This window comes from Patella vulgata, chromosome 4 (genome assembly GCF_932274485.2).
Source record: "Patella vulgata chromosome 4, xgPatVulg1.2, whole genome shotgun sequence".
Taxonomy (NCBI): Eukaryota; Metazoa; Mollusca; class Gastropoda; family Patellidae; genus Patella; species Patella vulgata.
Genome location: NC_065882.2, coordinates 47,187,029 through 47,202,287, shown reverse-complemented (window position 1 = coordinate 47,202,287; position 15,259 = coordinate 47,187,029). Strand labels below are relative to the sequence as shown.

At 32.8% G+C, this 15,259-nt stretch overlaps 1 protein-coding gene across 4 annotated transcripts in view; it reads right to left on the bottom strand.

The window, feature by feature from the left end:
- The window catches only part of LOC126817602 (murinoglobulin-1), a 62,866-nt gene that overhangs the window by 38,330 nt on the left and 9,277 nt on the right, over positions 1–15,259 (bottom strand). For all 4 annotated transcript variants that reach the window (XM_056100115.1, XM_050544683.2, XM_050544682.2 and 1 more), the window contains exons 2-4: positions 7,134–7,288; positions 1,099–1,266; positions 116–168 (exon numbers count right to left, since the gene is read on the bottom strand). In XM_056100115.1, the coding sequence (XP_055956090.1) occupies positions 116–168; positions 1,099–1,266; positions 7,134–7,288 (376 nt within the window). The remainder of the gene's footprint in view (positions 1–115; positions 169–1,098; positions 1,267–7,133; positions 7,289–15,259) is intronic.

The window sequence follows — 15,259 nt, the reverse complement described above, 5'->3', positions numbered from 1 at the left end:
TATCTTAGTTTAAGTTTTCGTGAATAAGGGCCCAGGTCTAAATAGAAAACAATGTGGGGCCATAGCACCAAGATAATTTGGGAGGGTTGTAACTATTTGAAAAATTAAGAATTACCTTTCCAACTCTTGGTTTAAGATCTCTCTTCATAGTCATTATACGATAATTTACTGTAAAAACAAATTTATCATCTTTGAAATAAGTTGCTTTAAGTCGACTCAAATATATTGCTAATATGGTTAAAGAAACATGTAGTTGATGATAAAATAAATAGATATTAACAGGATTATGTCAAGAAGACTTTCTACTAAATTTGAAAGAAATCCATTACCATTCTGCGGGAAAGACAAATTTTAGGATAAAGTTGCAAATAAATCTTCTACATATTAGTTGCTGAACTGAGCAACTGCCAACTTCTTTATATTGGTTTTCTCACAATAATTTACAAGAACTCTTTCCAATAAACTATATACTTTGCAATTTAGATTGTGAAATTTAAGTGTTTTCCATTACAAAATCTGTACAAGAAGTGACAGTTCACACTGTGCATATCAAGGGAGATCTAAATTTAATTAAGTGTACAAAATTTAAATCAATTATCTCAAGTCAACATAAGGCTACAATTCAGTAAAATACAAATGGAATCCGATCAAAAGCAAACTAGACCTGTAATTCGGCTATCAAATATCTCAAAATTTAAGATGGGTCATGTGAGGATATTTTATGATTATTTTATAAATCTGTTAGTATAGTAATATCAGTAAAATAAAAACACCACCACACTACTAACACCTCTCATATATGATCTTTACATACAAAAATATAGTCATATCAGGATTGTGTTCCCTATTATTTCTTTTGTTCTGGAAAATATCCCTATATATTTTTTACCCGAAACTCGTTGTTCTTGGGGGCAAAGCCTAAGGCTCTGCCAATTCAAATACGATCGACATGAAACTTCAACGCCTGTGGTTCAATGGAGAATTGCGCATCAATTGACAGACTTCGTTTTTTGATAGCGGCGAGAATATCATGCTCGTTTTTTAGAGTCCATATAGTACTATCATATTTGTTTTATTTCGTTTTACGGTTTCTCTCACCTTTCTGTCCTGGTTTATACATTGGTTTGTCTGTCTGAATAAATGTAATAAGATTTTGGCCTCGGACTTCCACTTCCATCTCTTGAAGTAGTTTATCATCATGAACAAGTGACACCGTATAAGTTCCAACTTTATTGGGTATTGCGAATTCTTCACAACCACCCTCATCTGAAAATGAAAAAATATAACATGTGAGTAAAAAGTATTCAGCCAAATGCACCAACTATTTTCTTTCATAAAACTACATGTATGACATATTTAAAAAAAACAAAAAAACTACATACACGAAACATTTTTTTCAAAACAATTTGAAATTTTGTAAACTTAAAGATACATTACCTATTACAGGTCTTTCATTTGACTTCAAATGTCATACACATTATTAATCAGACATTTATTCACATGACAGGCCCGTAGACAACTCTCTAGACATTCATTGAATGACAGTGATTTTTAATGGAGTAAAACACATTCACCATTTAATAATCTAATTCAAAAGTGGATACCCAAGACTTTGTTTATTACCGTAGCAATGGTACTTGACAATCAAGACTATATCGTTAAACCTTCGAAAAATCATAACTCCACAACTGCGCTCAGAATAAAGTACTTTAACCGAAATTTTCAACAGGCCCTAAATTCATTTTTCATTATCTATTTTTGAACTATTATAACAAGCTCTTTATCTAATTCTTACAAAATGCATCTTTAATGATAACCAAAAATTGAATACATTTAAAGTTTTCAGTTGTAAAATTGACAATCCTTAATGTAACTACCAGCTATTTTCTTTTCAATATTATTAAATTAAGGAGCACTCCAGGAATTGTGTAAGAAATTGATGAATATCAACCTGTTGTTTCCTCTCACCAAACCAGACAAAGTATAAATTCAAAAAATTTCAGACTGGAAATGTGACACATCTTAGGGGAGTTTACACACAATTTCTAGAAACCAGAGACACGTATGACAATTGAAATATACAATCATATTTCAATGTGGGGTATAAAAATGTGTAGTAACAGGTTTAATATGTAATCTTTAAGAGGCATTTAAGAACTGGATAGGGTAATAAACTATAACACATACTTATGGAAAAACAGCTACTTATTTATTTGAGCGACGTTTCGAAGAGTATTCTCTCAACGTTATCAAGTTTAATATGACTACTTTTCTTGTTATCATTATAGCCACGTTGATTTATTTCCGTTATGAATCACAATATTGCTAAAAGATGTTCCTGTATTGTCAAGTTGGTGGTGTAAATTAATTAGATCATCATTCTATATATCATACGGAAACATGTCACCTCATCTTCCCGAACATCTAATATTTATCATCACCGGACACTCATCAATTTCTCATCAAGCAAACAATGGAATTAACCAGTCTTTCTAATGTGTCCTTAGAAACTACAGACATTGAAATAAGAAATATACGTTCAAACCTTTTTACATAAATGCGAACTTTCCATCAGTTTTATTTGAGGAAATACGTTGCAATTGATGTTATGAATTGAATTGAACAAGATCGATGCATGATATTACATTTGGTTGCTGTGTGTGTTACGTGGATAATTGCATTGCCCTAGAGGCTAAGTACGAAGCAACCGCTATTATATGGATGTGGATCTAACAAATCTGACATTCTCAGGGTTTTTTCTGCTCAAATAAACTTGTGAAGAAAAACACATCAAGCACTAACATTCCATCATGCAATATCTAAAACACTCAATGAAGTACCCTTGTCAAACCATCATAATACATACATGTATTTATAAAATGTAGCTTTTACATTTTGATAGGCAACGAATGATTTAAATCTTTTATTTTGGTAGCAAAATATTTTACAAACCACACAAAAACACTTTTTACAGAAATATTGTCAATCTGTATATTAGAGTTATTGCAGTTTAATGAAGCTGGAAGTAATATGCCAAGTTTGGAAGAAAATTTAGAAAATTTGATTAAGTTCAAAAGTTGATGTCAATTAATCATCAAATGGCTCTTTTTTTGGGGTATATAAAATAATTTCAATATATCTAGTGCCATATTGGACTTTCGTCTTTGCTGTCAGTGTTACAAACCATTTGCAATTATTGTTAAGACATTATATAGGTGTTTCCAAATTAACTATTCCACATAAAATATGCAAGAAATGTTATACGACACAGAAATATTAATAAAGGTTTACAAAATAAAAACATTTTTGGCAGCTGATACAGAACAGTTTACACATGGGTGTAATACTGTTACTGTGACATAGACTTTTTCTTATAAAACAAACATTCTTGGACAATCAAGAACAATGGACACACAACATCCTGTCTTTAAGAAAAAAATCCAGAAGTGAATCATAAAACAGGTGAAATTCATCACACATCAACCTTGACTTTTATTTTACCTATAATTTAGGTGTAACAACACTGATATTTAGATGAAGAAAAGGTTACAGTGTAGCCAACATGTAAAATTATGAATTTATCAAATTGAAACATTTGTTGACATTACAATACAAAGAAAATTTAATATGTACAGCCATTAGTTCATTGTTACACGACCATAATAGACATTTTCACTCTGTATTCAAGGCAGTTGTAGCATGTCGGTGGAGATTTATCCCTTTTATTGATCAATCTGTGAGAATCAAATGAATGGAATCGGATTTTCAGCAATTTGCAAAGTACCTTTTAAAATGTTTTTAAAGATGTCTGAAACACAATTTATCAACTGAATTTCCTCAAGTTTAAATCACAGTGATCCAATTAATAAACACAGAGATGAACCAAAAATGACAATACCCCTATTAAAGAAAGAAAAAGAGAATAACCCTATTAAAGAAAGAAAGAGAGAATAACCCTATTAAAGAAAGAAAGAGACAATAATCCTATTAAAGAAAGGAAGTGAGTATAACCATATTTAAACAGAGCATCACTATCACTGCAATATATGTCCCACATTCCTGCTTTGATTCATATGGTACTCTTTAAAATAAAGAAGGCTAGGTGTTGGGTTTCTTTTGCCAAATTTACAGACTAAATTTAACAAAACGTGGGTGTGACAAAGCCCCTGGGGGTGAGGACATGCACCAAAAAAAATAGTTGCTATTCTTAAGGTAGAAGGAATAAATATGCCAAGTTCCAACACAAATATCAAAAGGAAACAAGATATTTGGGTCATAAACATGCATTTCAAGTTTCCTTAAAATCGGATCAAAATTATGACCTATAGAGGGTTCACAACCTTGAAATACCATATTTTTAAATTATTTGTGTACGAGGGGCGCCCATTTCGTCCCGCAGTTTTGACTGATTTTCACGTAATTCAAACTCAAGCATCATTACAGTGTAATGGCAATATATTCAAACGCTTTTTTTTTTTAAATCGGATAATAATTTTGACCTCAAGCTAATAACGTGATTTATCGTACAATCTGGGGCCATAATTTAGGAAGTTACAATCCGATATGCATTTCAAGTTTCATCAAAATCAGATGAGAATTTTGACCTCAAGAGTATCCACAAGCTAAAAGGTGATTTTTGTACAATCAGGAGCCATAATCCATGAAGTTATGGTCCGATATACGCCAATATCAAAAGGAACCGAGATCTTTGGGAGATACACCTATGTTTTAAGTGATTTACATTCAATTGTTTCTACATTCAATCGTTTCTATATATACTGTAATTTCTAATCAGTTATATTTGGCGATGTTACATGAAGAGTCCAAATTGAATGGCAGTCTTTGGCGCCTGGTTAATCCAGTCTACACCGGTAGTATTCTCTTGTAGGGTATGTTGATCTAAATTTACCAATAAGTTGTGTTTGCAATGTCAAAAAGACTGTGGAAGATATTGAGTTAGAGACTTGCCTCCTTTTAACAGTGTCAAATTCTATAAATTCTAAATATGACAAACCAAAAATCATGAGACAACTGGAATCTTTCATATTACATTATACAATAAAACACTATTAAGATGATCTTTGTCAAGGAAATTTTTTTTATGTCTGCCTGGAGGCAAGTTCTATTTATTTCTCAAGTCTGGTTAATAAGGTCAAGCTTTACTGTGGTTAATCCAGTCAATTGACCACAAGCTTCATGACAAGAATATCTTCATTGTCTTCAATAAGTATATATTGATCTTGTGGGAATTTTCATTTTTTGAAAATCCCTTTATCATAAAACTAGCAAACAACATGCTTCAAAACTACTTGTAATCTATTGAAAACACTCTCTACTTCCATGTTCAGGACCACTTGAGCATTAAACATCTGTTTGTTTACCATAATACATAAATAATTTTCATTTTTTACCTGTCAAAAGTCGGCCATGCTTGATTTACGCTTTGAGCTTTTCATACTGCTCTCTGATTGGCTGTGCGCAACCAATCAAATCGGCATTTGAATTGTCGACATTCAGTGCTGATCGCACAAGCGTTTCGGGAGTAAGAGGGTATATAGGCAGTCGAATTCATCACCGAAGGCAATATAGGTATGGGAATAGTAACTATTCCATTTATTAGCCAGGAAAAGTAGCTTTTCCGCCATGCTAACAAACAATATTTAATTTGGGCTTTTATTTATCGATGATGTAAGAAGTATTTAAACATGGTGATTTAGTTAGGTTCAGTTATGAATTTTACAGGCTTATAAATTCAGCATTTAAAGTGGCTTTCTACATTTTCAAATATTACTGCGCTTTCAGTTTGAATTGCTTTGTATTTATACTTGGTCGATCATTGGCATGTGGATCACCTTCGCGAAGTGGTCCCACAGAGTTTTTTTAAGGGGTGGACTTTTGTCTGCATTCAGTAGATTCGGTTTTGGTTTTTCATATCATTAAGTGGGCTGCAGACTTTGTGCAAACCGGTACCTGTATTGTTTCGTGCGTAATGACTGTGCCTGCCCATCTGAGTTTTATCTTGCGTGAAGCGAATTCCTGCATTTAGGAAGTGGTCTTGACTGGCTGGAACCAGTTTTAATGTAGGCGGAAAGATGCATAAGATTCGTAGTTGTTGAAAGTTACTATGGTACGATAGTCATGGAATCTCGAGATTACATTTAAACTGGTTACTTTATTTGTTTAAAAACGTACCCTCATATTCATCTGGTAAACACTGGGATAAAGCTAAACCCTAATCTTGGAACTTGAGGCCCATTTAATTTGTTAGGGATAAACTCCTTCATTCATTCATTCATTTAATCATCTATTTATTCATTTATTACAGATGTTACCCTTTATTTAATAAAACTTTTGGAATAATAAATAATCGTTTTGTTTTCTCTGAATTGATGTTTGGGGCAAACCATTGAGCATCCAGTATTCGAATCCCTGCTTCTTCTGAATAAACCCACAGTTGGAGGTTGTGTGTCTGGTAAAAAGGGGTGGGACTTACTTTGCATCTATTTAAACTGAGGGTCGGTTTTGCCGAGCTTGAGCCTACATTTTTTCTTATTATAAGTCCCAAGATACTACATTTTTTGACGGACTTGCCCTCATACTGTATACTGGCGAGCTTCGTAAGATACATTTTTGCCAGTCATAAACCCCTCTTACTACAATCTTAAAGTTTTTACATTCTTTAATTAACAGTAAATTAAACCACTGAAATGATATCAAAATGTTTTGTTTATGAATTTTTTGTATGTGTGCTACTAACACTGATTTTAAACAGTATGCAAAATTTTCGGACCAGAAACTGGTCCCCAGCACTACTCATCTTGTTGTTCTTTAGGGAGTCGCTTTTTGAAAAAAAAAAAAAGCCCAATGGTCAGCCAATTGACAGACATTTGGCATACTTGTTCCTTGGTTAATTGTGCATCTACTAGATTTTTGATATGACGTTACAAGTCCAAGATGGCTGAAAACATGCTATGCTTGGTTCCTGTTCCATAATATAGTAGACTCAAACCCGCTATAATACTATCACTAAAAATCTCTTCAAAAATAGGCATAATTCTGAATGTATCTGATTAAAGCAGTTATATTTAGTTATATTAATAATTCATATTTTATTATACAAAATAAAGTGTTACCTGTCCATAATTCATAGGTGTCTTGGATTTCTGTATCTTGATGTGTTAATCTAAGTGTAAATGTTGAATATTCCAGGGGACCATCATGAAACATCAAACAAAATCTTTCTTTAGCTCCAGCTTGAAGAATTCTTGGTAGTGTAAGTATATAGCCCCTACAAAAACAAATTTGAACACTTTTATAGTTATCTAAATAAAAAATAAAAAATATGCACTACATTAATGCTTAATTTAAATATTGCCAAATTCCATTGTGCTTTGAACCACCAATAATGGGACCACTATTGAAGAAACCTTACCATTTTACACAAATATTTTTCAAATTATCAAAAATAACTACAGGCAAATAACCTTTTAACTCACCCAAAGCATGGGTCTTTAACTTTTTTTATTTAAAAATATATTTTGGGAATTTCTAACGAGCTATTCGCTAAATTTAAGTGGCAAACTTTTTGCATAAACTATGCTTTCTTAGGAATATTTGGCCAACCGGGAATTAAACATCAGCTTATATAGACTAGCTCATCAGACATTATTATAAAAGTTACTTCATCCATACATTTTCCCACCATTATAATAGATCTTCCGAGCTTTAAAGATCACACATTCATTTGGAGGTTAACCAAATCTAATATATCAATGGCTTCTACTGATGCTCTTATGAATATTTTACAAGAAACCATTAGTATTTACCATTATTTGAACATGGCAAACTTGCATTGGTCTTGTTTCTTTTCCCTTGTTGATCCTCATATAAATTCCTAATGTAGATACATGTAGACGCAACTGTATATATTAAAATTTTACATTTCTCTTAAGAATTCTATGAGATGCATCAATCAATTCAAGAATTATTTTATTTTGAGAAAATCATTCTTCAAATGTAGCACCATTTGACGGTAGGCGACCATCAATTTAATTGGGTCATTGGCGCAACATAAAAAATTACTTTAATGAAACCACAGAGTAAAAATACCCAGAGTGGCGACTTCTTCATTTGCATAAAAAGTAGGTCACGCACTGCATCTTGGGGTTTGTCTGTAATGTCACTAAACATGGTGGCTAAAGAAGACGTTTCGCAGTTGAACAGAAGAAAATACTATTATACTATAGATTATAATAACAGCAGTATATATCATCAACAATTTTATTTTGTAAGAGTACACATTTGGTGAAAGGTGTTTTCATATTTGATTGATAATTAGATTAATTGGCATTATATTGCATATGATATATTCCAATGTAGAGTAGGCCAACTGAGTACTGTAGGCCTAGAAGTAGATCTAGAGGTATACGTCTTTAGACTATCTAACTTATGATAACTAACTTGTCTAAGCTAAATCAAATCAAGGTAATTTCGGGACTAACATGGTTCAGTTTTATTTCGATAATTCAATTGATGGGTCTTTTTTTTTAGCAGTGACTGAGTGAGAGGAAACTGTCCGAGGACCCGAAGAAAACCCACAAGGTTGGACAGGCGACCCTACACCTGTCGCGTACAAGCGGGGAATCGAAACCACGCCACTTGAATTCATGACATGTCATAGTCATAGGTCGTATTAATACTCGGTAATTTAAATTGTAGATCTTTTTTTAGTAGTTGCGCTTTCGCAGGACAAGAAGTAGTTGCGCTTCTATGTAAACCAACTCATTCCTTGCATTCTTTATCGCATGCTGTATCTAGTATTTTCGTAATTTTAGAATTACATGTAGTTTTGATTTTTAAAGGATCAAATATTAAATCGTAAGCTCTACCCATTAAGTCTGTAGTTGCACATGTTCTTTTTACATTCTATATTTTTTGTAAAAACAAATAAAATCTAGAAACACAATAATAGGCCTACGTAACGCTAGTCTACCGAATAAAATAAATTTAGATTCATATGTTATCATTAAAAGAAATTGAAATAGTATCATGTGCAATGAAACTAACTATATTTTCCGAAGAATCTGTTGTATTCTGGCAAAAGGATAATGGACAAGCCATAATTTTTTCTAAGATTGTGTATCGAAAAATAAAATGTGATTCTATGTAGGCCTACAATTACTTGTGGTAAACAATTTAAGTGTTAAGTTTATGGTATTGTAATATACCTTTGTAAATGTCATAACAAAAATATTATTTTGCTCAATTTTCAGTTGCAATAAGCTTTTAATAAAACAGTAAGTCTAATACTGTTATGCTTTTCAAAATCACATTTCCCCTATTACTGGTAGGCCTTATCCGACCAATAAAATATTTACTGAAGCACTATCACTAGTTTTAAACCATTCAGTAATTCAAAATAATTTTAATTTACTCTGTCATTATCTAGTAATAGTATGCTGTATGGTTAACTTCAGTTTTCATGGCAGATAATTCCATAAGTACACAGTATAAACTAAATTTTCTATTTCTAAATAATCAGTTGACAAAAAAAATCACAAAAATAAAAGTAACTCTGAACACAGATCAGACCTAATGTCATGGATATCTAGAGCAAACTTCAGATTTATAATAATTTAATATATTCTTGTGCAGTAGTGTAAAATGGATAATTTCATAGTATTAGGGGGCCTATAAAGGCTGTCAAAACATTGACACCCAGAGCAATATGCAAAGTATTCATTCTAAAGTTGTTCTTGGTTTATACTTGTTTGTAAAAAGAGAAACCAATCAACTCAAATAATGTATATCGAAAAATGTTATAGACCTTTTTCAAATAGAATTTTAATATCGTTAATTATTTTATTTTTCTAAAAATGAAAGCCTACATTAATTAATAGAACAAAAATCATAAAAGCACACAGTGATTCAACGTTGGGGCTCAAATCTGTTTATTGGAAAACGTTATATGCCTATTTGAAATTCGATTTTAATATTCTTAAATTATTTTTCCATATTTTAATGAAAGCTTACTTTATTAACATAACATAAATAAGAAAATCACACAGTAATAAGCTCTAGAAGACAGGTAAATCATGTTGATGTTGAGTAAAATAGGCCTTATCCAAAAAACACACACAACTAACGTATGATTGTATGTGATAATTCTCGGTAGTTTTGTTACCAAAAATACTATAAAACTACGAAATTAAAGAGATTTAGTTCATCGATATAGATATTGTAACGCCGTTGAGCGAACTGTCAGTGTGTTTATTACAGACAATTCCTAAGACGCATTGCGAGTCGCTGTGTTTCTATGGGCTGTAATGCAAGTCGCCACTCTGTGTATTTTTACTCTGTGAATGAAACTAAGGTATTTCTATGATCTGGAAGAAAGATAGGTTGCCAGACAATGAAACACACCTACAGTAGCAGAGTCATCCAAGTGGTCCACAAAGGTGGTCACACATTTACTATTGTAGGTAATTGGAGCATTTATAATGCACTAAAGATCAAGACGGATCAAAAGTAACAACTCTTGAAGTAATTATCACAAATAATCAATATAAGTTGCCATGCAACAAAACATGTACCCACAGCAGTTGACTGGTCCAAACTGTCAACAAAGGTTGTTATATAAGACCTACACAAAGTTTGGACACTATAGCTCAATAAGAAGCATAATTATTGTGTCCCAAAAAGTGCGGACGGGTGGACGGACAAACCCATTTTAATAGTACTCTGCTTTCCTTTAAAGTGAAATGGGGGTTTTAACATCCTGATGTTCTGAACCAACCAGCGTAAAGAAGATTATACTGTGTGCTATGAAAGAAATTTTGATCGGACAGCAACACTTTAGCCTACTCTTCAAGGAATTCCAACTATCATGGGTTCTCATCTTGTTGTTTTTCTTCATCTTGAGGGCGACAAATAATGCTTGTTCAGTTGACAATTATTCATCGATTGATAGACTTCAATTTTTGATATGACATCACAATTCCAAAATGGCTCCAATGACATGATACTCGGTTCCTGGTCCATATAGTGTGTTTGTACTTGTTTAATCTAGTTAATGTTGCAACTTTCACCCTCGTATCAAGTGGGTTCAATTTATTAAATGTCCAGTTGTGCCCTACAGAGGCTGTATACCCCATACTTGATTTTTTTTAGAAAATAAATTTAATCAGCACAGACAGATTAGTTTCATAGACTGCTGGTGAAAATCAATACTTTCTAATTGAAGTCCTGCTTGACCATTGCCATTTAGATTCCCTCCATTTCTTTTAAAGAGATAAAAAGATATTTGTTCAGTTTCAAATGAAAAAAGAAATTGACTTCAATCTTTTAATCAGTTATTATTTTTTTTCTATAGTTGGTCCTTAAACATACATTATGCAAGAGCTAAATTTGATTATTGCAAGTCTTTACTTAGGCTTCAGATGTCACAGAAATTATAAATTAGATCTTTATTTACACAACAAGCACAAAATCAACTCTGTAGACCCACGGAGGACTTGGATTTGGCTTGGATTTAAACATGATTTCATTGATTGATTAAATTTTTAAATGGCGTCGGAAGCGGAGATTGCCCGTTACGTTGACGTCATACTCTCGGAAATTTTAGATCGAGGCTAAATAATAGAGTGTACGAAGCGAGGCCGCTAAATGATAGGGTGTACGAAGTGAGGCCGCTGTTGAGCGAGGCCGCATATCAGTCAATTTGATTGAAAGTTTGATATATACGGCCTTGATATTATGTTTAGTTGTGGTTAAAATGAGAGTTTGGATGTCGGTATTATATGCTCTTTTGTCACTTGCGTTTACAGAAAAATTATGGAAATTGATAAACATCGCAGCTAACATCACCCCAGTTGAATTGCAGCCCCATTGGTCACTGTTTCCTATTTGAAATTTGTCTGCTTTGGGAGTCACTTAGGCCTACCGGTTACAGTACAAGAGTACACACAGGCTAACAAGAAGTCGGCTATAATTATGCCTCATTAATTTGGTCCATTCCTTTCAAACTTTCGCTTCTTATCTATATATTGAAAGTCTTGTTTTTAATTTGTAGTAAAAATAAATGTGATACGAATTGAATTGCAACCCCGTCTCAAACCAAATAGGCTAACGGCACCACAGCCATTGAAAACGTTACTTGATAATCGAGATTATGTAGGTGGAGTTAACGCTTGTCAATCAAACGATCGTCCATTCTCGGAAAAGGTGAAGAGAGAGTTGACTCCTATTTCTAGTCAAAAATTACAATGGTGATAACTTTGTTCAGAATAAAGTAATTTGACTGAAATTTTCAATATATTCTTCTTTCATCATCTATTTTTGAACTGTTATAGCAAGAATGGCCAACTCTCTATTAAAATCTCCCATAATGTATCTTTAATGTGCAATATTTCTCCAACTCTTCTTCAAATTTCAACTGACATGGGGTCTTTCTTATAGACCAATTTGTACATATACCTTCTAATTTTTTGGTACATTCAGAATCATCAAAATCGGGCTCATTTTGGCACTGGAAGCATCAAACAATAAAAATATTGTTGAATTTTGAATGGTCTGTGCTGCACTGTGTATTGGACATTTAGGCATTACTCCTGACATAATTATGGGACCCCACTTGAAACAGCGGTTGTTAGGTACAGGTATTATTACTGAGTACTGAGTCAAGTGTCCCTAGAAATGTTAAGAGAAAACATGTAAGGAGGGATTTCAATCGTGTAGTTGCTTTTGTTACCACTAAAAAATACTATAATGTCAGTCTAACTGGAATGGAGAATTTTTTCCAACTAAATCGATTACTATACTGAATGATCCCTGTCATTGTTTTGAAGACGAACTCAATTAGAATATAGTTATAGTGTATAAATACATCACTACCTTAAATTCACAGTAGCACAAAATAAATTTATCTATTTCCTAGAATACGCTGAGAAATAAGTCAACTGAGGACACTGTACTAGACACCACTTGTTACAGTTATCTGTGTATATCTAAGGGGAAATTGTTCATTACCAACTAATAATTCTGGCGGAAACTTTTCAACATTTATATGATACTGTTGCATACTGAATTAGATTTATGATTAAAGTTATGTATTATAACCATTATAGAAATATAATGTATCAGTCAAAAGAGTTAAGAAACTAAAACCAAAACTGCTGGTGAATTTTACTATCTCACAATGACAATGTTAAAAATATGGATACACATAAGAGATTCATTATGATTTCATCTGTTGTATAATATACAGATCACGTCAACAATTGCAGATTTTAGTAATTGATTCTGAAGAATGATGTCAAGTGTCAGTTGGAAATAAGACGTAGAATAGACAAATGTATACGTGAGAGATAAACCACATTTAATAACTAGCTACACACACATTCCAATCATGGTGGAGACAGGACTCTATACAATGGCCCCCAAGCACTTTAAAGAATGGTCTACATAATTGATGTACTTTTAATGTTTTTTGTCCAGTTTGTTGGATCTGCAATGTGACTTATATTTCTATATCCCTGTCTAAGAATGCAGAACATCTAATGATGTTCTTAACACCTTACCTATCTTCAAAGGACACCGAGCAAGAACAGTAGCATTTTATAATAAAAAATTTAGGTGTTACTCATTCTTTGCTAAGTTAAAACTTTTATCTTAAAAAGGCTACAACCTCTCCGATTGAGCTAAAAATTTAAACAATTATCACTTTCATTAAATTTGATGTGTTGATTTACATTCGATTAATATATTGAAACAAAAATTGCATCATACAGACCATGGACGCTGACTTTTCAAGATAAGACATTGGATCAACCCATTTCAAAGTGGTTTCCCTGATTTAACTCAGACGAAAAAAGAAACAACTGTAAAGCGTCAAAAATTAAATGAAAATTTCAAAAACTTTATGTAACCACAGGTCAGTTCTCTAAGCAATTCCCTGACAGTAACGCTCCCAGGCAGGGGCGTGATGACCCATGATTTTGCATGTGGAACAAGTTCCTTATGGGTCCCAAAAAATAATATTTATATGTGTGTGCGGGGGAGGGAGGGGGCCTCCCAGAGCCACCAGGTAATATTGGGCTGTGTGGAACATGCTAGAGATTTGTAGCATATCTGACCCACAGTATATGTTTGACACTGGTTAAACATTATGATTATGATTATAATGTTGAAAACCACATTAAAACCGCATAATTTTTTGCCATTTGCAAGGAGCACAAGAACTCAAGGAGGCGCAAAAACCCAAAACCATGACGCAAAGCTCGTCATTGCATCGCTCTCACTGAGCCCCTGCTCCCAGGGTCCGAGACTTCCTTAATTCATCCGTTTGATTCAGCATTTACATGACCTTTACAACTAAAATGTATAGCTTTTTTGACCAGACAACATCAATATTTGATCAGATAGAAACCTGTTATAAACCATTGGTTATTGAACAATAACATTTAATCGCTGTTTATACATTCTAATTGTTCTATAGATCTATAGTATAATATAGACTTGAACAGATTGAGCTATATACAGTTAACCACCTGCCTTGCGTAAAATAAATATCAATAGATTTACTGCTAATTACTATACTTGTATAGAGGTAAGGCATTAGAATGAATTCATCAATCCTTTCTGAAAGACAAGCCCTGGGAGACAACTGGTAATCTCTTCCCAGCAAATTGACTCCCAGCAGACATCAAGATCAGTATAATACAACACAAGCACTTTAACTGTTTGATATATAGGAGAATTAAAGATCATTATTTGGAGCAAAAATCAATAGAAGAGAAAACTAACACTTTGCTTCTATCTACACCAAAATTTCCAGAAAACATTTCAAGAAGTCTCCTTTTAAAGTAATAAAAAATGTCTGCCATATGTTATTATGTTAAAATAAACATAAAGGTAGTTAGGAAAATAAATTAACAAGCATCTACATGTACTGGACACAAACAACTTTTACCATGCATGCATATAACAAGGCTGATGTTCTAATATATTCCTATGAATATATACAGGTAATCCAATTGCATATAGACAGAATAAATTGATCTGTAATTCTGCAAAATACTGTAATGTACCAACCTTAAATTAAATACCTGAATATTTAACCTAACAAAGGTTCACGATTCAGTATAACTATTTACAGAATCATACAAAACGCAAACTTGATCTGTAACTCTGCTATATTCATCGGTTTCGGTGTACTATATTTCCCAAAGCTAAGTTATAAAAAAAATTCTAGAAAACAAAA